The sequence below is a fragment of the Centruroides sculpturatus genome, unplaced genomic scaffold (assembly GCF_000671375.1).
Source record: "Centruroides sculpturatus isolate CEXI.00-Female unplaced genomic scaffold, Cexi_2.0 scaffold1023, whole genome shotgun sequence".
NCBI lineage: Eukaryota > Metazoa > Arthropoda > Arachnida > Scorpiones > Buthidae > Centruroides > Centruroides sculpturatus.
Window position 1 is genome coordinate 240,225 of NW_019385218.1, and position 23,236 is coordinate 263,460.

Consider the following 23,236-nt stretch of genomic DNA (forward strand, 5'->3'; position numbering starts at 1 on the left):
GTAGTTAGATTATATACGCTGGAAGAGGAGATCGGATCGGAGGTCCGGGTAGCGTAACTGGCAACGCATCTGCACGGTAAGCAGGAGTTGTGGGTTCGAGTCCCGCTCCGGGCCGATTTTTTCTCCCAGCGGTTCCAAATTATTTAAATTAATTAAAATTATTTATAATTATTAATATTAATAAGAGATGGCGCCTAACGCTTACCTCTAGTACCAAATTGATTACGTAATTTATTTAATAATTAGCATAAAACTAGCCCGATAGATTTTCGGCAGTCTGTTGGTTGTAGCTATATTATATATCAGGTTGGAGATGTTTGTATTTATAGACTGTCTTTCAGTACTCCAACAGTTATTGTTAATCTTAAAGAAAAAAATTTTTGGGAGATGATCTTGTTATTCATTTATGTGTGGCATGTTGTTCAGTAGCTTCATAATGTTTGAATAGTAGAAATCATAGTAGTTTAAAAGCAACTTTGGTTGATTAATCTGTGTTATGGAATTGGAGCACAAAATGTTAATTTTTTTATGTGGACTAGAACTTGATGTGTAATGCATTTGGAATTTCAGTTGCTTGATATTCATGTTGTTTGAGAGTTTACATAACCACAAAGGTGGAACTGAGCCTCATTAGTAAAATACATAGTATTCAAAATGGAAATGTTACATGTGAATTGTTGAAACCTTAAAGTGTCCAGTAAGTCTTTAACCTTCAACTGAAAAAAGAATCATCCAATTCATGATCAAAAGAATTGTTTTAATCATGGATCAGGTGATTCTGTTTTTCATGGTCTTAAGACTTTTGCTTGACACATTTCATCAAATGACTTTATGTCATTGTAGTTTCATCATTGTCCAGTATGATCAAAACTTCAAAAACTATACATTGACACCAAAAACCAGCAAATAAGCTTCAACATTTTACTCAAATAAACATTTTATTCCATTTTCAAATGGACAAAAGTTGTTCTACTTTTTAAATTGTGTAAGGTTGCCAACAGGGGTGGAAATGTCAAGAGGATCGAGGGGTGGCAATGTGTCATATATGGGTGATCAGCACCGAGACAAACTTTACAGTTACAAGAAACCATTTATTTGACCAAAGAAAAAAAAAACTTATAAGATTTCTGCAATCTTGGAAGTTCCAAGTTGGCAGTGGCCTTTGGGTCTTCCTCTCCTTTCCAAGATAGTTCCAAATGAAGGAGTGTCCCTGGTTCATGAATGACTGTTCCCTCGATGCTTTGGGATGATGCAGTCAACTTGTGGTAAGATGTTGATCCAAGGTCGAAAGATGGAGATGAAGATGGGCATGAGACACATACCCAACAACTGGTTTGACACTTGGAACTTTCGGGAGAAGCCATCACGTCCTTGAATTCTCAGGGTTTTATTAATTTCCATCTTTGATCGCCCATTCCAATTGATCACTTTTCCTCTTTCTTGCTTTCTAAGTAGTTGATCACTCATTATTATATGTAATGCAATCTCAACATAGATCATGGGAAAGATCAAAAGTGAAGTTTAATTCAATCCTCAACCGGAAATGGTCATGGACTTAAATTCTTCTATTGTTTAAAAGTTTGCACCACGTTTTATACAAAATAACTACTTCTAACTTCTATTTTTTCCTTTCCAAAAAGAAATTATTTTAATTTCGAATTTCTGTGAGGGTTCAGACCTGTTCAGAGCCTCACAATTGTTAGTTCCGTTCTGTATTTGATGGTTGTAACCTGAAGATGTTAGTTTGAGTAAAGTTTTGGAGTTTATTTGCTGGTTTTGGGTATCAGCATATAGTATTTGTAGTTAATACCAGTTTTAGATGTTAATTACTTCAAAACTTCAATTGTTTATTAGATATATGGCTATGATATATCAATCTGCTGTGATAAACATTGAAGTGATTTGTGGTGATTTCAGTAAATGTTGCTTAACATATTCCACAAATATTGATGCCATTGTTTTGAGGCATCCACTTCTTTTACTGGAGGAGTTGAAATGAATTCATAAACACTAGTTTTTGAAGATTTTTCATTGTCAGGAAATCAAACTTGATAAATTGTATGCAAAACATATTTTGCATAAGATTTAGCAGCAAGATATGCCTTCACGTGCATAGCTTTCTGAACTAGCAAAAATTCATGGCTGATGAAGCTGTAAAGAACTGTTCTTTACCTGCATTTACCAGGTTCTCTGATCTGGTGATGATGACACCTCACTCCACAATTGCCAGCTTATGCACACTTCATGTCATTTTGATATAATTTTGCACCATAATATATCATCAAAATTATAGTTTGAGAACTTTCTTTAGTTACTGTATTATATAATTACAATTATTTTTGTAAAAATGTAATATATATATTAAAGTATAACTGAGTACAATATTGGTTAAAAAAAAAATTCAAATATGTTTCTATTTTATTCAAATTTCTTTTATAAAATACATAAAAAATTTATCTAAATAGAAATTTTTGTTTCATATTTATAATTTCATTTTATTTAAAATATTTAATAATATCAAACTTAAGAAAGAATCTTTAATGTGTTTATCAGTTAAGTATTTTTAGTTACCATATTTTTGTGTCAATTAATTAATTATGCATGCTTAAAAATTTGAATTTTGAAAATATATTTTTATACAGAATAATTTAATTGGAAATTTACTTTAATACTCATTGTTATAGGACATTATACTGGACAGATTGGGGTTTAAGACCTAGAATTGAACAAGCATTTCTTGATGGCAGTTATCGAAAAGCTATTATCAGTACTTCACTTTTCTGGCCAAATGGTTTAACAATTGATTATCCTACTAAAAGATTATATTGGGCAGATGCAAAACATCATGTTATTGAAAGTTCTAATCTAGACGGAAGTGGACGCAGAAGAGTTATTGATCAGGGTAAGTAATTTTTTTATTACTTGTAAATTAAATAAAATTAATAAATTATTATTTTAAATGTTTTATGTTTAGGATTACCTCACCCATTTGCCATAACTGTATTTGAAGATACAATCTATTGGACAGACTGGCGGACAAAAAGCATCCATAGCGCTAATAAATTTACTGGACGCAACATAGCCACTGTTCATTCCAAATTACATTTTCCAATGGATTTAATTGTTATTCATTCATTAAGACAACCAGATGGTGAGTTTAATATTTTTCAATAAATTATTATTATTTATAACTAAGTTAAATTTTTAAATTAAAATTTCTAGTTAAATATAATTGTGAAGATGTTAATGAATGTAGTCATCTCTGTCTTCCTAATAACTCCAGTTATAGTTGTTCTTGTCCTTATGGATTACCACTTAAAGAGGATGGAAAGACATGTAAAGAAAGTAAATATCTTTGTTACTTTTTATTTATTAATTTTTGGATGGTTATTAAAAATTTTATTCCAAATTTGTTATACTTTTTAGGTTTAAATGTTTTCTTAGTATTCACACGAAGAATTGATATTCGTTATTTATGTTTGGATTGTGAAGAAGGAATAAGTATTGTTCTTCCATTAAAAAATATCAGTAGTGCAGTTGCATTGGATTGGGAAAATGAGCATGGCAACATTTATTGGTCAGATTTAACCAGTGATACAATTAATAAAGCTAACTGCAATGGAAGTAATCAAGAGGTATCTTTATTATAAATAATTTTATACAGTATACTTCTGATTTTTATGCTGAATTTACAAATAAAATACTAAATAAATAAATAAATATATAAAAATGTATTACTTGAAGAATGTTTATATTATATACTTTATATTAAAGAATATTCAATTCACTACTGTATATTTAAAACTCCATGGATTTTTAAATATATATGTTATATAAATATACAAATATACTAATTGGGGCCAGATCATATGGATCTGGCCCCAATTAGTCTGGATTTTTGACATTTCACTGTATACATTTATTTTAGAAAACACATAAAGTTGAAAGTGATAAAGTATATGTTTAGATCATATATTTTATTAAAACTTATGAAATATACAGAGTGATTTAAAAAGTTGGTCTCAGACTTTAGGATCATATAAAGAGGTTGAAATGGAGTCACTTTTGAATAAGACCTTGTGTTTGCTGATATAATCTTGAATCGGTACAAACCACAGAAAGCTCTCTAGACTTGACGTCTCTGGATTACTTTGTTTGGGGGCATATCAAAAGCCTTGTTTACAAGACACTGGTGGGCAACCAAGGAAACACTGTTAGCCAGAATGCTTGCAGAAGCAAATGTGGTTTGTGAGATACCTGGGATATTTGAGAGAGGGGAGAAGAGTTTCCTTTGAAGATCAAGTGGGGGGTCACCAATTTGAGCAACTTTTATAGCAGCACCATTTTAGATGCACTACATTTTCATTCATGTACTCTGTTTCTGTATTAAATATTCATTTATTTGTATGTTTTATGTTGTCATGCAGTCTGTGATATAGTTCCTTACTTTCTGTGGTTTGTATTGACCCACGAATATATCAGCAATTAACACCAATTCCTACTTGAAGGATCCTCTATTTCAGGGCTATCCAATTCATTTTAGAGGCTGGCTATAATTTCAATTACATGTCAGCTGGCAGGCCACCTAGTGAATCATACTTGCTTACACTCATGATTCTTCTATAAATGGATAGGAATTTGAATCAAACAAAAGCTTTAAGTTGCACATGTTTTAATAATATCTAATGAAAAATACATCAAGGAGACCTATGAAGGGGCTTATTAGCTAATAATTTTTCAATATTTGGTGACAACAATTTAATTTTAATACACAAAAGTCGACTCAAAACTAATAGAACAAGTGTAATAAACACGTAGGTTAGGTATTAACAGCAGTGTGGTGGTGACTTAAGTCATAATTCATTCCATGTTCGACGAATCACATGGGCGGTTGGCATTATTGGTAGCATTGTGGTCACCAAATGGTGAGTTGTTAAAGCAAAAAGGGAACACGAATAAAACAATGAAAAAAACCTTTATTTTTCATCAGTTGGTTACTCCTTTTAAATTTATGTTCTATAAGATCTTTCGATTCCGACACTCCTTTAGGTACTGGGCTTACCCGTAGGAACAAAGAATCCCACGCGCAGGTAGGAATGTTGAGACAAAACCCGCGACAAAGTCAAGATCTAACCGACAATTTCGATCGCGACAAAATACATATATATCTAAGACTTAAAACTAATTATCAAGAATAAAACAGAAAGGGACAGAATTTAAGACGTATAGATTGAAAGAGGAATGAGAGATGGGTACCCAATGGTGGTCGACGCTCTAGTTTTAATGAAGATGGCCAATATGTACTCTTCTCGGTTCGCTGGGGGGAACAGGTGAAAATGTCCTCTACACTGAAGAAGGAATCTTTTTCCACTAATCTCGTGCGTGCTTTTATGCCAAAGTTCTATGGGTCCGTCCAGGTCTATATCTCTGAATGCTGCTAAAACAGTCCAGAGATCTCTCATACACGTCCTTCCTCTCCGACGTCCGGGCTAAGAGTGTCCATTCCTATTCATTCTCACCCTCAGGGCTCCCCCTTTTCCCTTTGTTTTCCAAGTAGGTCAATTCACTCCACGTGGTTAGAAGTTTCTAGAATGTTCCATAGAACAAAGGACAAAGAGGGAAGAAAGGAAATAGGAAAATATCTACATATTTTCATTTTATACAGAAAGAACAATATGGTGGTACACCACAGCATGACATTGTGCATGGTGACAGCCAATCACTACTGTGGGCAGGCAAATTCAAATGTGTTGGCGAGCCACAAAGTGGCCCACAGGTCTGGGTTTGGGCAGTCTTGCTCTATTTCATCCCCTTTATATGCTCTCAAAGTTGAGACCAACCTTTTGAATCACCCTGTAAAATGCAATAAAATATAAAACTTGCAAATTCAAATATTCATTCCATTATATGTATAAATAAATAAAAATATATCATATATATTTTATAACAGGAGTGTCCAACCTTTTTGTTTCTATGGGCCCCATTGGAAGAAGTCATTGGAATTCTGGGCCACAATATATTGTGGCCCAATCCTTAAATATACAAGTATATCTATACATGTAAATCCTTAAATAAAGTTTTAATACCTATTACTATAATTACGAAAAAGGATATTTTAAAAAATTACTTCTACAGACACTTTTAATTTCTACTTACAAATAGATAAATTTATTTATTATGAAGGAGAAAAACAAAAATTTATTTGAAAAACACAAATATTTATTTTATTTGAGTCTTTAATTAATAAAAGAACAACTAAACACTATTTTAAAGTGCATTTTTATTCAACTAATATATTTATAAATAATATGTAGCCCAAAATGTAGCCGCATTGGCTACATTTTGGGTTACATGATATTTTTTACGCCAAAATAAAAAAAGAGTAGCCAAATTTGGTGCAACGTAGCTAAATCTTGCAACACTAAAAGCAATATTAAATAAAGCTAGAGTTGGGATTCAAAGGATTATAGAACCAAATTCGGGGAAAGGAGAGAAAGGTCAAAAAATAAAGTGAGAAAGGTTAAATAGACCTTCTGTTATGCAAATATTGATCCTTAATTTTCCAACATTTCTCACTTCTTTTTATCTTTTGGCCTTTCTCTCCTTTCCCCAAATTTGGGGTATTTGAGTCATGATTCCAACTTTATTTAGTATTCCTTCCTCATTCACACATTTCATGTATTTGAAAATATTTCCTTTCTATTAAAAAGTAAAATATGTATAAAGGTTTAAAGCTTTGTGAAACTTTTTTGAGGTTTATGCAGTTGAAATAAATAAATAATAAAAAAAATTTGTTGGTTTTGTTTATACATTTATTGGGCTGCATTGGAACTTGTGCATGTGATTTTAAAGACATTATAAAACAGGGCTTGGACACTCCTGTTTTATAATATCTTTAAAATCATACAATGATTATGTTGCTTATTTCATAATGAAGATGCCTATTTGTTTAAGTAAATTGTTGTAGAAAAAAATGTATTCATATTAATTTTATTTATGCAAATATCCACTTTTTAATGTCAACTAATACAAAAATTTTATTATGTTGACTAGCAAAATTTGAAAATATTCCAAAAATTTCAAATTATAAATTGTGATGATGTAATATCTAAAATGTTTGAAAAAAATAACTGTGTTTTAGGTTGTGATTGGAACAAATTTAGAAAGTCCAGCAGGATTGGCTGTTGACTGGGTCAGTCACAAATTATATTGGACTGATTCTGGTACTGATCGCATCGAAGTATCTTATCTAGATGGAAGCATGAGAACTATTCTGATTTGGGCAAACCTGGATCGCCCAAGAGATATCATTGTTGATCCAATTGGAGGGTGAGAAATCGCTAATTATTTTTATAAAATTTTTTAAATTAAAGTTTTTAGCATATTTACATGCAGTATATTTTAGTTTCATGTACTGGACAGATTGGGGACAGACACCAAAAATTGAACGAGCAGGAATGGATGGATCAAGCAGAATTGTTTTGATTGACCACAATCTTACTTGGCCCAATGGTTTAGCCATTGATTATGAAAAAGAAAAATTATATTGGGCAGATGCAGGAATGAAAACTATTGAATATAGTGATTTGAATGGACAAAATCGTCAGGTAGAAAAGTTATTGTTATTCTTCTGTTTTTATATTATAATAAAAATTCTCACTTCTGTAACCTGTTACCAGTGCGTTACATGTAAAAAATACAGTGGATGACAAATGTTTTTGAACTATTGCAAACTCTAAGTTAGCCAAATGTCTGATGTCAGGCAACATAGTGGTTGATTCCCCAGACGCACCTATGCTTTTTGCCTTCACAAAGATGCATAAAGTGGGCCAACAATTACATCTGATAGTGGATAAAGCAAGGGCACCCACACGGAAGCTTGAGAAGGCCATCCACAACTTACTATCTCCCCACCTGGAAGCCTACCTTCACACCATCAATAACCCAGTTGACCTCATCCACCTTCTATAGGATCTACCCTCATCACTACAATTTATTACCTTGGACTTCAAATCTCTTTACCGTTTGGTGGAGTTCCCTCCAGTCTTTTGCTCCCTTAGGGATTTTTTGTTTACTTTGGTTCAAGATCAGGCACTACACCAACAAGTACTAGAAATGGCCCATCTCATCTGTTACGATTCTATTTTTACTTTTGATGGTACTGTTTACCAGCAGAAGAGGGGGAGTATCCATGGGTATCCCTGTGTCTGGAGACCTTTGTGAAATAGTCATTAGACAACTTAAGCACAAGATCCTTCACCATTCCTCCCAAACAATATACTATATAAGAGATACATTGACGACATTTTCATCATGTGGAGGATGATACCAGACATGATGTCTTTTGTGCAAACCGTCAATAACATTCCGTATGGCTTAACAGTAGGAATTGAGCAAGCTAGCAGCAAAGAAGTCCACTTTCTGGACATTAACATTAGAATGGAAGGATCCAACATCCACACATTGGTGTACCGCAAGCCATGTGCTACTTCTATGTACATACCAGTCGGTTCGTGCGATCCATTCCCAGACTGCAGCTTTTAATGCTTTAGTCAGAAGGGCATTTTCACATTCATCCACCTCACAAGACCTATCAGATGAGTTAGCTCGAGTTAAGAGGATAGCAACCAAACACGGGTACCCCACCCTGATGCACCATTTGGTCGAGTGATATCACTGCTTGCAACGCACTCCCACCACACATGATAGTGCCAACTTAGATCCTGACAGTCCAACATGTGTTCTCATCATGTTTAACCTGTATCTTAAGGCAGTGTATGTGAGATTGCCAACAAACATCAATTGCAGATAGCATACAGGCAATGTCCAACAATCTTCAACATCCTCCAAAATGAAAAAGACCCTCCAGATCATACCAGACTTCCTGGTATATACTCCATCTCACTTAAGGACAATAGATGGGGCAAGGACTCATTATATATTGATTCTACAAAATACTCCTTAAGTGTCTGTGTAAAAGAACACTGACTGGACATTCAACATGGATAGCACACTACTTATGCATCTGATCCGGACATCGAGGCGGAGTTTGACAAGGTCAAAATTGTCGTCAGCACACCCCACCAGGACCATCTTAAGTGGCTAGAAGACATAGCCATTTACAAAGCTAGCTGAGAGACCACCTGCCTCAACCAGGAGGAGGAGCTTAATCTATCACTAGCCTTACAGGCCCTCATAGATGCCAACCCATAATTATATCCATCAGCGCATGATCGCACATGCCTGGTGAAACAGATTTCATTGAAATGACAATTGATTTCGTTTTAAATCTTTAAGTTCAATTCTGAAGCATTCCAAACTTGTTTGACCTGAAGAACTTTGCGATAGTTCGAAAATGTTTGTCACCCACTGTATTTTTTACATGTAATGCACCGGTAACAGGTTACAGAAGTGAGGATTTTACTCCGGTGTTGAATAAAGATGAAAAAATGCCAAGTGTTTAAATAGTAGCACAGTGTTGTGTTTGAGAATCATAGAAAATTATAAAACACGGTTTCAGAAAATTTATAAAAAAAATTATTTTAATAAAGTTGTGTGCACAATCCAAGAACTTTTTGACCATACTTTGTGTAAGTCTGGCTTAGCCCTTCTTGGAACACACTGTACATATTAAGTACATTTTGAATTAGATAAATTGATTTTGTTTCTGTAATTTTAATTGACTGTCTAATAAATTATGTTATAGCCTTGCGTAAAATTCCTATTTTTAAAATAGGAATTTTACGCAAGAGATATAACATAGATATTGCAAGTTCACAGAGTTCTACAGAAAAATGTTTTGTAATTATTACAGAACATTTTTCACACAGAATATTGGATGGTATCAATAAAGAATACTAATTAGGCATAATGACAAGTGTGCAAACTTGATTTTTAATTTTTTTTTTGGAGATAGAGTCTTTTGTCTTTGAGTGATACAGATTGACTCTCTACAGCCCTAAATAAAATTATGGAAAAGATAATAAATTATAAATCTGCAAATATCATGAATTTGAATTTATTACCTAAATATCTGAAAATTGTATTTCTAATTATATATGATAGAGAACTGGATTAAATAGAATGATGAATCAGGGCCTGTTCTGTCCATTGATAGTTCAGATATAGTACTTTCTATCATTTAAAATTTTTTAAATATTAATGTAATAAAGTTTGAAGTTTATTTTTTAACTGATTCTGATTAATAATGGTAGATCCTTATAGCAACTGATTTGCCACATCCATTTGGATTGACTTTGTATGAAGATAAAGTATATTGGACAGATTGGGAAAACCAAAGCATCCAGAGTGCAAATAAACTGACAGGAGAAGAGAGAGTGACTCTTTTGACTGATCTTGATAGTCTCATGGATATTCATGTTTTTCACAGTAACAGATTGGCTGGTATTTATTCTTCTTATATTTTGATTTTTAATTAAAATTCATAAATAATTTCACATATACAATTATTGTTATAGTTAGTAGCATGTGTGAATCACAAAATGGTGGATGCAGTCATCTATGCCTCATAGCTCCTCTTCCAATAGGTCATACCTGTGCTTGTCCTACAGGAATTTTACTTAAAGAAGATATGCGAACTTGCTCAGAAAGTAAGAAAAAATTATTGAATTGTAATATGATCACAAATGATATAGTGGTATAAGTACTTTAGATTTTAATTAATTAGCCTTTCAGATTAATTATTTTTATCCTCTGGATATTAAGAGGATAAAAATATTGGGCATTGGTAGTTCAGAGGATTCATACTTATCTTTTACTTTAATCACTCCCACAATGAGAGAAACAGGGTGGTGAGAAGGGACTTTAATACATCTAGGTCAGGGGTCGGAATTAGTGGCTCTTTGCATAGACGTTTGCGGCTCTTCGAACATAAACTCCAATTTTACCTCACCTTATTTCACCGCAGCCTTATAACTTATGAATTTATGAGATAGAGCCGCCGAACAAAGTTCAACTCGCACGGCATACTCTCTACCACTCTAGCCCGTTCGCACATGACCACACTCGCGCTGATCAATATGAGTCGCATGCGAGTGGCAGCATTCTTTCTTTCTTTCTTTCTTATCTTATTAATATGGAGACTCTAGCCTGTTGGCTTTTTCTCCGAATCACTCCGCTTAGAAATTAGGTAAAGCGGTTGGTACGGTGAACAAAATGCGCCAAGATTTCGATATGTTGGCGAGGAGGAAGGTCGGTATGAGGCCAGTATATCGGAGTTAAGGTTCGGACGATCGTAAGGTCCAAGGTTAAGAGACGGCCTACCTCTTGGCAGGCCCGTGTGTATTGTGGACAGACTAGCCAATAGTGGACGGAAGTTTCTGGATTTAAGAGATTAAATTTATATACAAATTGGTTAAGTAAAATAAAGCGTTATGTATTTCAGTTCCTACAACTTTTTTACTGTTTGCAAGCCAAAAAAGCATCCGTCGAATTTCTATGGATACGGCAGATAATTCAAATGTATTTATTTCTATTCCTGATATATACAATGCAGTTGCAGTTGATTATGATTATCAGAGCAAAAGGATATTCTATACAGATGTGCGATTAGATGTAATAAGGTTTGGTGAATCACTGTTCTAACTTTTTTATTAGAATTAATATCTTTATTATTAATTTGCAATGCAATTCAAATTTCAGGAGCATAAATATGGATGGTAGCAATTTGAAAACTATTATAAGCAGTAATTTAGAAATAGCAGATGGACTAGCAGTTGATTGGATTGCCAAAAACTTATATTGGACTGATACTGGACAAAATGTTATTGAAGTAGCAAGACTAGATGGTTCATCAAGAACTATTCTTATTGATTTAGATTTAGATGAACCACGTGCAGTTGCTGTATATCCAAGGAAAGGGTAAATAGCCATATTAAATTCATAAAACAGCATATAAATTTACTAACTAATATTTTTTAGTAGATAATTGAACCATAAATAAAAAATACATTTTAAATTATGTATGTCATCTTAAATGTAGTCTATATTTCAATGACATTTCTATAAATATTAATAAATTTTACATACATGAAGCATGAAATGTCATAATGTTGTAAATGCCAAAAAAGAAACTTTTCAGGAGATGTAAAAAACATTTTTTCTAATTAATGAATTCATTTCAATTTTACAATAAAATGGTAAAAAATGCACTGGGTTACAAATTCTCTGGAATATCAAAATGATGTAAATATAAGCCACAACATTTTACGTGCCAAAAGTCACGTGACTTGCACTCCAGCACTTTAAATATAATTTCACATAAATTCATCTTCAAAATACAGCCACTTACACTGCCAATATTGCCACAATATTTTTTGTGGCAGAAAACATTGCATTTAGAATTCAATTCTTCAATAACATGTATTTAGAAAAAAATGGCATTTACAACGTTATGGCATTGCATGCTTCACATATTCTTGAAATTTGAAAACATCATGAGATCTTTATGCCAAATACAATGCTATATCTATTTATCAGTGGCGTGCCGTGACATTTGATAGTAGGGAAGCTGTGTTTCTGTAAGAAGCCGACATCCAGGGGCAATCAGTCAATTGCGCTTCAGTGATGGTCAAGGGTCCATTCATATCGTTTGTTCGATAAGCTAGTAAAAACCGCAGACTTCTCGAAATGTATTTTCAATATCACAATTACATTCTGAATCGCTAGCCACGATATAAGGGCTACGATTATAAATAAAATAATANTGTATATTGTATATTATTTATATATAGATATTGTATGTATATATATATTATACATATTCAACACGTTACACGGACGGACATGCGTTCAATGGGTTATCCCATTGAACGCGTGTCCGTCTGTGTAACGTTATGCCATAATCGGCCACTAGAGGCACCCCTGTCGTGTGTCGTATTTCGTACATTTAAATTAACAGTACAAATTATTATTATTCATTTGGCCAATAGCCAATAACAATATAAATAATTCAGTATATTTGTAATAGGAATTTATTATTGTCACGGAATGCCTGTAACGTGCACTGGAGAGCATCTCCCTGGCGCGCGTTATATATGCGGCTCTCTGATACTTTTGTTATACTGTTTCCATGACAATTTGACTCTTCTCACTTGACAAACTGCCGACCCCTGATCTAGGTCAAAGTATGTATGAAAACAAGTTCAAGTCCAGGTCAAAATTTTAGCTAACTCTTCTAGAATAGGAAGCTGATCCCTTAATATCTTGTGTAACAACAAAATAGTAGTAAACAGTGAAACTTAATAGGCACAATTTGAAGGGTGAAGTGTATATATGTGTATATATATAATAGTAATATTTTTCAGCATAATAAATTAATTGTATTTCTTTGAGTGAAATCTTGATTGCTTTCATTGTATCATATATATATGTAAATGTAGTATAAGGAAATATGTTCAAAATACCTTTTTAGTCTAACATGCATTTCTGTACCACTTAAATGTGATGATCTCAACTATATCTGATTGGATGAAAAATAATGCATTAATGGATTTTAATTTTCAAATTGTATTCTATCTTCTGTTTTGCATTCCATTCTACATAAACTTGGTGATGACATTCTAAAAATATCAAACATTTATTTTATTTTAGTGAAGTGAGTTTTTTCTGTAGTTTAGTGATTTCTGTGTTGTTATTTTGTTTTGTTTTTATATCCAGTTCTAATTGTGTTTCAAGTATAGTTAATTCAAACAATCAGCAATACACAGGATAAACCTGAATCTAAACCCAACAGTAGTAGATTATACTGATAGATAGTTTACAGACTTTTTTACATACTTTGAACAACATTGTTTGGGATTTAAACTATACAAATTTATATAATTTTCACTCAGTGTTGTGTTCATCATTAATTAAACAAAGAATATGGTTTTGGGATCCATTACAGTTTGGTGATAGGTATCAATATTACTAGTTATAAATTTCTGAAGTATCTTCTTGATCTTTATTGTGGGTGGGACAGACTTGTTGAAGAAGACTTGTTCCAGGTATTGGATTTTTGTGGACAGTGCAGGGATGTTGGCCTTGAGCATATGTAATTTGTGTGAACTCTGTATTGGTGAAACATACCACTATATTACGTAGCCTGCTGAGAAACCCTGAGGGAGCCTGTGCACATTCCATTTCATTGCTGTATTGTATGATACACTCTTAACACAAAAGAAGACATTCCAAGAAGGTAAGTTTTATTTTCTCAACATGAAAGTGAGTTAACATAAAATCTGATTCTTATACAATGTACAGAGGCTATCCAAATTTTACAGTATTCTATATTCCCATCAATCATTCGTTTGGTTTTCACGACAACTTGTACTTGTGAATTTTATGGGTTGTCGCTGGAGCAAGTGACAGAAGAATAACAGAAGTGTGACAATCCGGAGGGATTCTCAAATCAATTTATATAATTTTACTTTAAACAAACTTGGATAAAAATATTACTTTAATGCCTAAAAATGATAAAGTTTGGAATAATTAATAAAACATAACCTAATAAGGTTATAAATTTTTACATCCTGTAAAACTGCTCTGTCACGTAGCACTTTTACAAGAACTGAGGATGTTTTGCTTCCTTCCTCCACGCCTCGTATCTTGGAATTTTGCACGCCACCTGCTGAAATGTCATAACCAATTTCTAGGAAAAATATTATGAAATAATTGGGGATAAAAGGGCTGATTAGCGGACTCTCGGGGAGTTCGATCAGAAAGTGCCATAGTGAGCACTCCGACTCCAACAGCTTATCCTGTCTCCCGACTCCACCTCTACAGGAAGAAATCAACGAGATAAAGGTTCCCAATATGAACAACGAGGTAATATGATTATTGTAAAACTCTCTCTCTCAGTAGATAAGGCAGATCCTAGTCTCAAGATAGGATATAAGTCTTGTATTTTTCATGTTCTACATCTGTATTTTTATTATTTGTTAGTATTATTGTTAATTCTAATCAAATTATCTACTATAAGAAGAACCTCCCTAGTCTTAAGTTAGACAGATGTTTTATGTTTTGTTGTTCTATTATTTGTATTTGGTATTTTATTCTTCCATAATTAAATTGTTAATTTTATATTATATAACCTTCGTAGTCTGGTATTTGTTACTTATGCACAACCCACACAGAATCTTACCACCCGGGTTCTGAGAAAAATTAAGCCATCCGGTGACAAAGTGAGCAGGTCTAACAGATCTGACGATTAGAGGGCCTGGACCCTCGTCCGTATTCTCACAGAAGCAAAGTATTTTCTTTAGTTAAACGTTGTATTTTTATATTTATTTCTACAATTAAGAATAAGAGACTTCAAAAATGTCTTTCAGGAAGACCAAGACATGTATTAATACCTTCTTTTTCTATGGACAGCTCTTCTGAGGCCAAGGAATCTTATTCTTGAAAAAAGCTATCAAAATCCTTGGAGAGAGAGATTCTGAATATGGACATAAAGGAAAATGAATTCCATTAAGTAGTCCAATTTTGATGTAGTTTGGAAAATTTGAATTATGATCTTCCTGTAAACTTTGTCTATAAAGTATGTTTTGATTTTGATCTTCATCCAGTTTTACAAGATACTTATTTATATATATGTGGTTTTGCCAGGGCCAAAGTAATGTTGTCAACCACTTTAAACAGTCATCATCAGGTTTAACATAATAAATTCAGTGATCATAATTAGAACATACAAGTTAGTGTGACAATTGGATCAGATCTAAAAAGTAAATCCTATAAAGTGGCTACCTAAAATAAGACCTGCTCTAACATCTACAAGAATATTGCCCACACAGGTAATTTTAATATCACTTGCAGGAGAAGCCCAACTGTTTTTTCAATAATCAAGAATGCCAAGGCCCGATCTGAGAGAAAATTCATGCTGGGTACATACACTATCCCCATCCAGAACAACAGGGTCAACTATCCTTGAGCATATGTAGTAGCAACAGTTAGATGCCTAAACATTCAAATTAAGGAACATGAATTGTGAATACTCCATCAGAAAGGGTCTTTCCATCACAAACATCATAGGTAAAGGCAACCAGGGTAAACAATATTCATTAGATATATTGCTTTCAATCAAGAATACCTTTTACACCATTTATTCAACCTGGTCTGTATCAAATATTTGGAAATTATTGAGATTTATAAAGCCTATAGAAAAGGAACTGCAATTAATTATAAAGAGGCAGACTCTGTCTTATCAGTATGGAAGGCACTCTACAAACTTCTATAAATTTTGTATCTTAATTTCTTTTAAATCTTGTCTCACCTTCCACATCAAACATGTGCAAGACTCCTCACACATGATGTTTGTTTTTATTTAAATATGTATTTTATATTTTGTTCCATTTAAGAAAATGACCATTTAATATGCTGGAAAATGTTTGTTTTTATGTTTTTACATTAAAAATTCTTGTTTGTTTCTGGTTTTTGGTGTTTCAGTGTGTTTATCTGTATTTTTAAAAACAAAAAGAATATTGATACAACTGCTTGCATTATTACTTGTAACAAAAATTGAAACTATGTAGGAAAATCAATATACTGTACAATGTGAAGTTATTAGTTCAAAAGTATTGTCCATACTTTGAGGGGATGGAGGAATCTAGATTAAGATACTTTGTATAAGGATTTCCAGATGGTCTTTATGTCCTTGTAATTAATGGTCACCTTGTATATTTCCAATTTTTCAAGATGCAAAAGAGGGACAGCCCATGTTGGTTTAAGATGGTAGCTTTGTTTGGATCAATCTGAATGTTGTTCTTTATTGAGAAAGTCTCTAGATTTATGATAGTAGCCCCTTTCTATTGTAAAATTCCCTACCAGCCTTTGCAATAGAGAATGGTATTCAAATTAATCACAAAGCTCCTATCTTACAAAAGTCTCAATCATAATATCTATTGTTTGCTTGCAATAGTAATTTAGTGAAAATTCTATAAATAATTAATTATGAAAAGATGTTAATTTCTGAGAAATATGTAGCTTTTTTTGTTTTTACTTTTCACTCTGTGGGCAATGTGGGGACATTTTTACAGGCCCACAATGGGACAGATGAGTGATGAGGGATAGAACTTGACATATCTGGAAAAGACTGCCTTCTTTGCCTTCCAGATTTGATTCCAAGTTTCGGAATGCCTTTCTGCCTAGGCCATTTAGCTGAGATTTATGGCTGTTATAGTAATTATTTTTATTATATCAAAATATTAAAATTAATAAACTAACAATATTCCATGTACTTTTTATGTCTTTTGCTATTTTATTGAAATAGGTTTACTTCAATTTTATATAATCCATTAGTAATTTCTAGGTTGTGAAATTCTAAAATTTATTTAAAGAAACTAATTACTTTCAGTATAACTGTTTGGTTGTAATTTATCATCATATTTTTGCTTACATTATAGGTATGCAATCATACATTATTGTAGCTCGAAGAACTGATATAAGACGTATATCGTTAGATGTTTCTTATTTGGCTGATGTTGTTTTACCCATAAAGAATTTAGATAATGTTATTGCACTTGATGTCGATAGCGTAGAAGGTGAGAAATTACTCAAAATTAGTATTGAAATACTATTGAATTAATTAAAAAAATTTTTAATATCTTATTATAGAAAAGATTTATTGGTCAGATAATGGATTAGATAAAATTCAAAGATCAAACTTAGATGGAAGTCACATTGAAGATATTGTTATTCATGGGTTAGATACAGTTGATGGATTAGCTATAGACTTCCATGGACGAAAAATTTATTGGACTGACAGTGGTCATAAGTCAATTGAAGTTTGTGAATTGAATGGAAAATTTCAGAAAGTTCTCATATGGGAGAATTTAGATAGCCCTCGAGCAATAACCCTAATATATCAAATGGGGTCTGTATACTGTATAAATTGTTATATATTTGTATTTATAATTCTGTATAATGTTTAAAATATATTCTCCATTAGATATATGTATTGGACGGATTGGGGAAATATTCCTCGTATTGAAAGAGCCGATATGGATGGCCATAATCGAATAGTTATTGTTAAAGAAAATTTAGGCTGGCCAAATGGTTTGACAGTAGACAGCAGAAGCAATCAATTATATTGGGCTGATGCTAAAACAGATGTGAGTTTTATTTTTATTATATATTAAAAATTAACATTTTTAATACAGTTATTTTTATTAATCATAATTAATTTTTATAAATATTTATATCAGGTAATTGAAGCAACAGATTTAAACGGAAAAAATAGACGAATTATTATTGAACATGTTCCTCACCCTTATGGCTTGACTGTATCAGGTGGTTACATTTATTGGACAGATTGGGAAATTCGTGCCATTCAAAGAATTAAAAAGAAAAATAATAAAAATATTGAAACTGTATGTGACAATTTATCTGGTCTAATGGATATTAGAGCAGTTCACCCAGATGATCAAAGTATTGCTGTTTTATACATTATATAACTATTTGAATAATGATATTATATAAAAAAAACTTTATCTTACAGTAAGTCATAATAAATGTGGTGATGATAATGGAAAATGTTCTCATCTATGTTTACGAAATCCTCATGGTTATACATGTGCTTGTCCAACTGGCATAGTATTACATGATGATGGATACTCTTGTGATGATGGTAAATATTTTCAAGTTGTGATGTATAAATTTAATATAATTGAAAATTTAAGAGTTTTTCATGTTAAATATGAAAATTGATGCAAACAACTGATAAAATATATGGATTATAAAATATAAGATGAAATATTAACTAATATTTTTAATATCTTTTAGAAAGTGTTTATATACATACATACATATAAGCTCTTTCTATTTTTTAATATGCCCATGTAGATTTAAATCAAATTTTCAATTGAACATCAAGATTGTGAGAGAATGTCCAACATATCTGGGTCAGACACTTCAAGAAAGGAATTCAAAATTCAAATGCAGCCAGTCAAATATATATATATCAGATGAAGGCTGTGTTCAATATTATTCGGTAAACCTGAAGTGACCAACATCCAGGATTAACTAGGACAGTCCTGGTTTTTGACTCTGTCCCAGCTTGGAAAAATGCTGTGGTTTTGTCCTGGATTATCTCGTTTTTATTTATAAGTAAATAGTTCATATTAAAAAATTAAAAATAAAAAGATTGTGAATTTCTGGGGCTCCAGTTGACCCTATCATACATTTATGATGACTTTAAAAACTCATGCCAATATTTGTATAGCTTCTGGGTACAAATTCACTGAGTACGGCGTTAATAAACTTCTTTAGTAATCACACAAGTACTTTCGACGTGTGTATAACCGTCGTCTTCAGGCGAAAAGAACAAGTTTTTAAGAAAACGAACGTGCAGGATGTTCCAAAAGAATATAATATTTAAATTCAAACAAGCGTCCGGAAATTCTGTTACGAAATTCGCACGTTCGTAACGGAATTTCCGGACGCTTGTTTGAATTTAAATATTATGTTCTTTTGGAACATCCTGCACGTTCGTTTTCTTAAAAACAGTTGAACAGTTGTAGAATTAGAACAATTTTTATAATTGTCTTGCAAACTCATGTAGTCTGAATAAATTTGTTGATGGTATGACAGCTAAATCGAGTATCAAAGAGATTTTCATACTTATTTGGAAGTTGAAGATATGATAATTCAATAATAATAGTTAACTACTGCATTGCTGTTGGGTGTACTGATGTACTTATTGTTTACCATGTGGTTACTTTTTCAATTACGAGGGCTGCTCGGAAAGTTCGAAGCCTCAAATAGAACGACAAACAAAATAATGTTAAAACTTCTTTTATTTTTCAATGTAGCCTCCTTTGTTAGCAATGCACTTATTCCAGCGATGTTCTAGCTTTTTTATGCCATCACAATAGGTCGATTTGTCAAGGTGTGCAAAATACTCNGTCCTAGTCGGCAAATTTCAAATGTCCGCTAGTGATGTGGCGCTACAATATTTGGCTATGTCTTGGCTACTTTAATATTATTTTTGTGTGTTTTAGCTGGCAACACTCATTCGACCATGAAAGGGAGCCAGTATTTAAATGAGGCTTAATTTTCTAATTTTTAACGATACAATAGCGACGATTATTATTTTAAAAAATTTTTGTTGGGCTTAACATCGATGAAAATTCAACGCAAAGTAGGTTAATAGCGATATACTAATATACTAATTACATGGGATATAATAATATACTACAACTAATAATGGATTTTTTCATACTTTTTGGTTATCCGACTTTTCAATTATCCGACCAACCCCAGTCCCCAATTCAGTCGGATAATCGAGGCTCTACTGTATCTCTATTAGTAGGTCTCCTTGAACTTTAAGATGAACTATTTCTATTAAATTGACAGATGAGAGATGACAGGAATCTTTAGTTCATTCTGGAGAGTAAATGGATGATCTCAACTTGCCCCATAGGAGGACAAGAACACTGAGGTCAGAGTTTTTGTAGGAGAGCTGTGAGCTAAGCTGAACTAAACTGAGCTGATCTGATCTAAGCTAGCTAGCTTTTGGAGGTAACCTATCACTTTTTAACAGAAATCTTTTCCAATCAAAACAATTGAATTAAGCCCACTCTTCTGGCCCATGATGGAAATTGAGTGGTTTTATGAATAGATGTGTAAAATCCTACACTAAACTATCAGTTTTGAAGGAACTGTGTTATCTTTCACCAATTGAACAGGATGTTCCATTTTCAAAAACAAGTAAAAATTATTTAAATACTTATAACAAGAATTTGTTATGTTCGTTGACAAATTAAATCATTAACCCCAGATTTTCACGGAATTAAATTTTTTAAAATTGCTTGCTTTGAAGAATTCAAAATTTATTATATATAGAATATTTCATCTTAGTAAATTACCACAATGTTTCTCATGAAGAGATGCAGCTAAGTACAGTGCTGTTGCATAAATCCTACACTAAGCACTAACTGTCTTGATTCCAGACCAATAAAGTTTGCAACCCCTCCTTTTGATAATCTTTATCAAAAGTATCAAATCTTTGTTGAAAAAGTTGCATTAGGAAATAAAATCAGTTTTTTAAAGTTTTCTAACTTAATAATTTCCTATATATTTTACTTGGAATAAATTTGAAATCATCAAATTTTAAAATTTATCTTAATAAATAAAAAGGAATCTAATAATAATCTGTAAGATTCTCACTTTCTCTATATCAGTGTTTTTCAATCTGTGGGTCGCAACCCCCAGAGGGGTCGCAAAGCCTTACACGGGGGTCGCGCGTAAAAGAAAAAGACAAGTGTTTGTAGGTCTTATACTACAATAAAAAAAACTACAATCTCAGTGAGAAGGCTGTGCCTGTTTATTTTACAGTACAATTGATTTTTTGATCGATATTTAGGTCTCAACAGAAAGAAACTTAAATACGTAGTATTTAAAATCACTGACATAGTTTTAATATGGCCTTGGGGGGTTGCCAGAATATTTTAACTTGTAAAGGGGTTGTTTATTCAAGAAGGTTAAAAAACACTGCTCTATATTAAATCAGTATTGATTTTAAAATATATATCAAATAAATAAAAATTTAAAATGACTCATTATTTAAGAGATTAAATTTATATACAAATTGGTTAAGTAAAATAAAGCGTTATGTATTTCAGTTCCTACAACTTTTTTACTGTTTGCAAGCCAAAAAAGCATCCGTCGAATTTCTATGGATACGGCAGATAATTCAAATGTATTTATTTCTATTCCTGATATATACAATGCAGTTGCAGTTGATTATGATTATCAGAGCAAAAGGATATTCTATACAGATGTGCGATTAGATGTAATAAGGTTTGGTGAATCACTGTTCTAACTTTTTTATTAGAATTAATATCTTTATTATTAATTTGCAATGCAATTCAAATTTCAGGAGCATAAATATGGATGGTAGCAATTTGAAAACTATTATAAGCAGTAATTTAGAAATAGCAGATGGACTAGCAGTTGATTGGATTGCCAAAAACTTATATTGGACTGATACTGGACAAAATGTTATTGAAGTAGCAAGACTAGATGGTTCATCAAGAACTATTCTTATTGATTTAGATTTAGATGAACCACGTGCAGTTGCTGTATATCCAAGGAAAGGGTAAATAGCCATATTAAATTCATAAAACAGCATATAAATTTACTAACTAATATTTTTTAGTAGATAATTGAACCATAAATAAAAAATACATTTTAAATTATGTATGTCATCTTAAATGTAGTCTATATTTCAATGACATTTCTATAAATATTAATAAATTTTACATACATGAAGCATGAAATGTCATAATGTTGTAAATGCCAAAAAAGAAACTTTTCAGGAGATGTAAAAAACATTTTTTCTAATTAATGAATTCATTTCAATTTTACAATAAAATGGTAAAAAATGCACTGGGTTACAAATTCTCTGGAATATCAAAATGATGTAAATATAAGCCACAACATTTTACGTGCCAAAAGTCACGTGACTTGCACTCCAGCACTTTAAATATAATTTCACATAAATTCATCTTCAAAATACAGCCACTTACACTGCCAATATTGCCACAATATTTTTTGTGGCAGAAAACATTGCATTTAGAATTCAATTCTTCAATAACATGTATTTAGAAAAAAATGGCATTTACAACGTTATGGCATTGCATGCTTCACATATTCTTGAAATTTGAAAACATCATGAGATCTTTATGCCAAATACAATGCTATATCTATTTATCAGTGGCGTGCCGTGACATTTGATAGTAGGGAAGCTGTGTTTCTGTAAGAAGCCGACATCCAGGGGCAATCAGTCAATTGCGCTTCAGTGATGGTCAAGGGTCCATTCATATCGTTTGTTCGATAAGCTAGTAAAAACCGCAGACTTCTCGAAATGTATTTTCAATATCACAATTACATTCTGAATCGCTAGCCACGATATAAGGGCTACGATTATAAATAAAATAATAAAAACTTACTTGGTGAAATAAAATGTGTGGTGGATGTACAGTACATACCTGGTACAAAATATTCTTCAATTATATTAATATACTTTTAAAGAAAATTATAATTAAATATAGCTTTGTAAAGAAATGTACATAAAAATAACATAAAATTATCTTTACTTTTTAAATCTTAAAACAATCCGCTTATTCAAATAGCTCCCTATGAGTGACTAATGGATGGAATCAGAGACGGTCTTGGTAGGTGCATGACATTGACCGATATCGGCATCCCAAGGGTGCCGATATCGGTCAATGTCAAATGC

General features: G+C 32.3%; 1 protein-coding gene across 3 annotated transcripts in view; it reads left to right on the forward strand.

Annotated features, from left to right (window-relative positions):
- The window catches only part of LOC111636318 (low-density lipoprotein receptor-related protein 4-like), a 238,893-nt gene that overhangs the window by 178,849 nt on the left and 36,808 nt on the right, over nucleotides 1-23,236 (forward strand). For all 3 annotated transcript variants that reach the window (XM_023381538.1, XM_023381539.1, XM_023381540.1), the window contains 15 exons: nucleotides 2,685-2,902; nucleotides 2,975-3,151; nucleotides 3,223-3,345; nucleotides 3,427-3,635; nucleotides 7,142-7,329; nucleotides 7,406-7,607; nucleotides 10,215-10,404; nucleotides 10,479-10,610; nucleotides 17,400-17,537; nucleotides 17,611-17,869; nucleotides 17,945-18,107; nucleotides 18,201-18,423; nucleotides 18,494-18,622; nucleotides 21,618-21,795; nucleotides 21,875-22,093. In XM_023381538.1, the coding sequence (XP_023237306.1) occupies nucleotides 2,685-2,902; nucleotides 2,975-3,151; nucleotides 3,223-3,345; nucleotides 3,427-3,635; nucleotides 7,142-7,329; nucleotides 7,406-7,607; nucleotides 10,215-10,404; nucleotides 10,479-10,610; nucleotides 17,400-17,537; nucleotides 17,611-17,869; nucleotides 17,945-18,107; nucleotides 18,201-18,423; nucleotides 18,494-18,622; nucleotides 21,618-21,795; nucleotides 21,875-22,093 (2,748 nt within the window). The remainder of the gene's footprint in view (nucleotides 1-2,684; nucleotides 2,903-2,974; nucleotides 3,152-3,222; nucleotides 3,346-3,426; nucleotides 3,636-7,141; nucleotides 7,330-7,405; nucleotides 7,608-10,214; nucleotides 10,405-10,478; nucleotides 10,611-17,399; nucleotides 17,538-17,610; nucleotides 17,870-17,944; nucleotides 18,108-18,200; nucleotides 18,424-18,493; nucleotides 18,623-21,617; nucleotides 21,796-21,874; nucleotides 22,094-23,236) is intronic.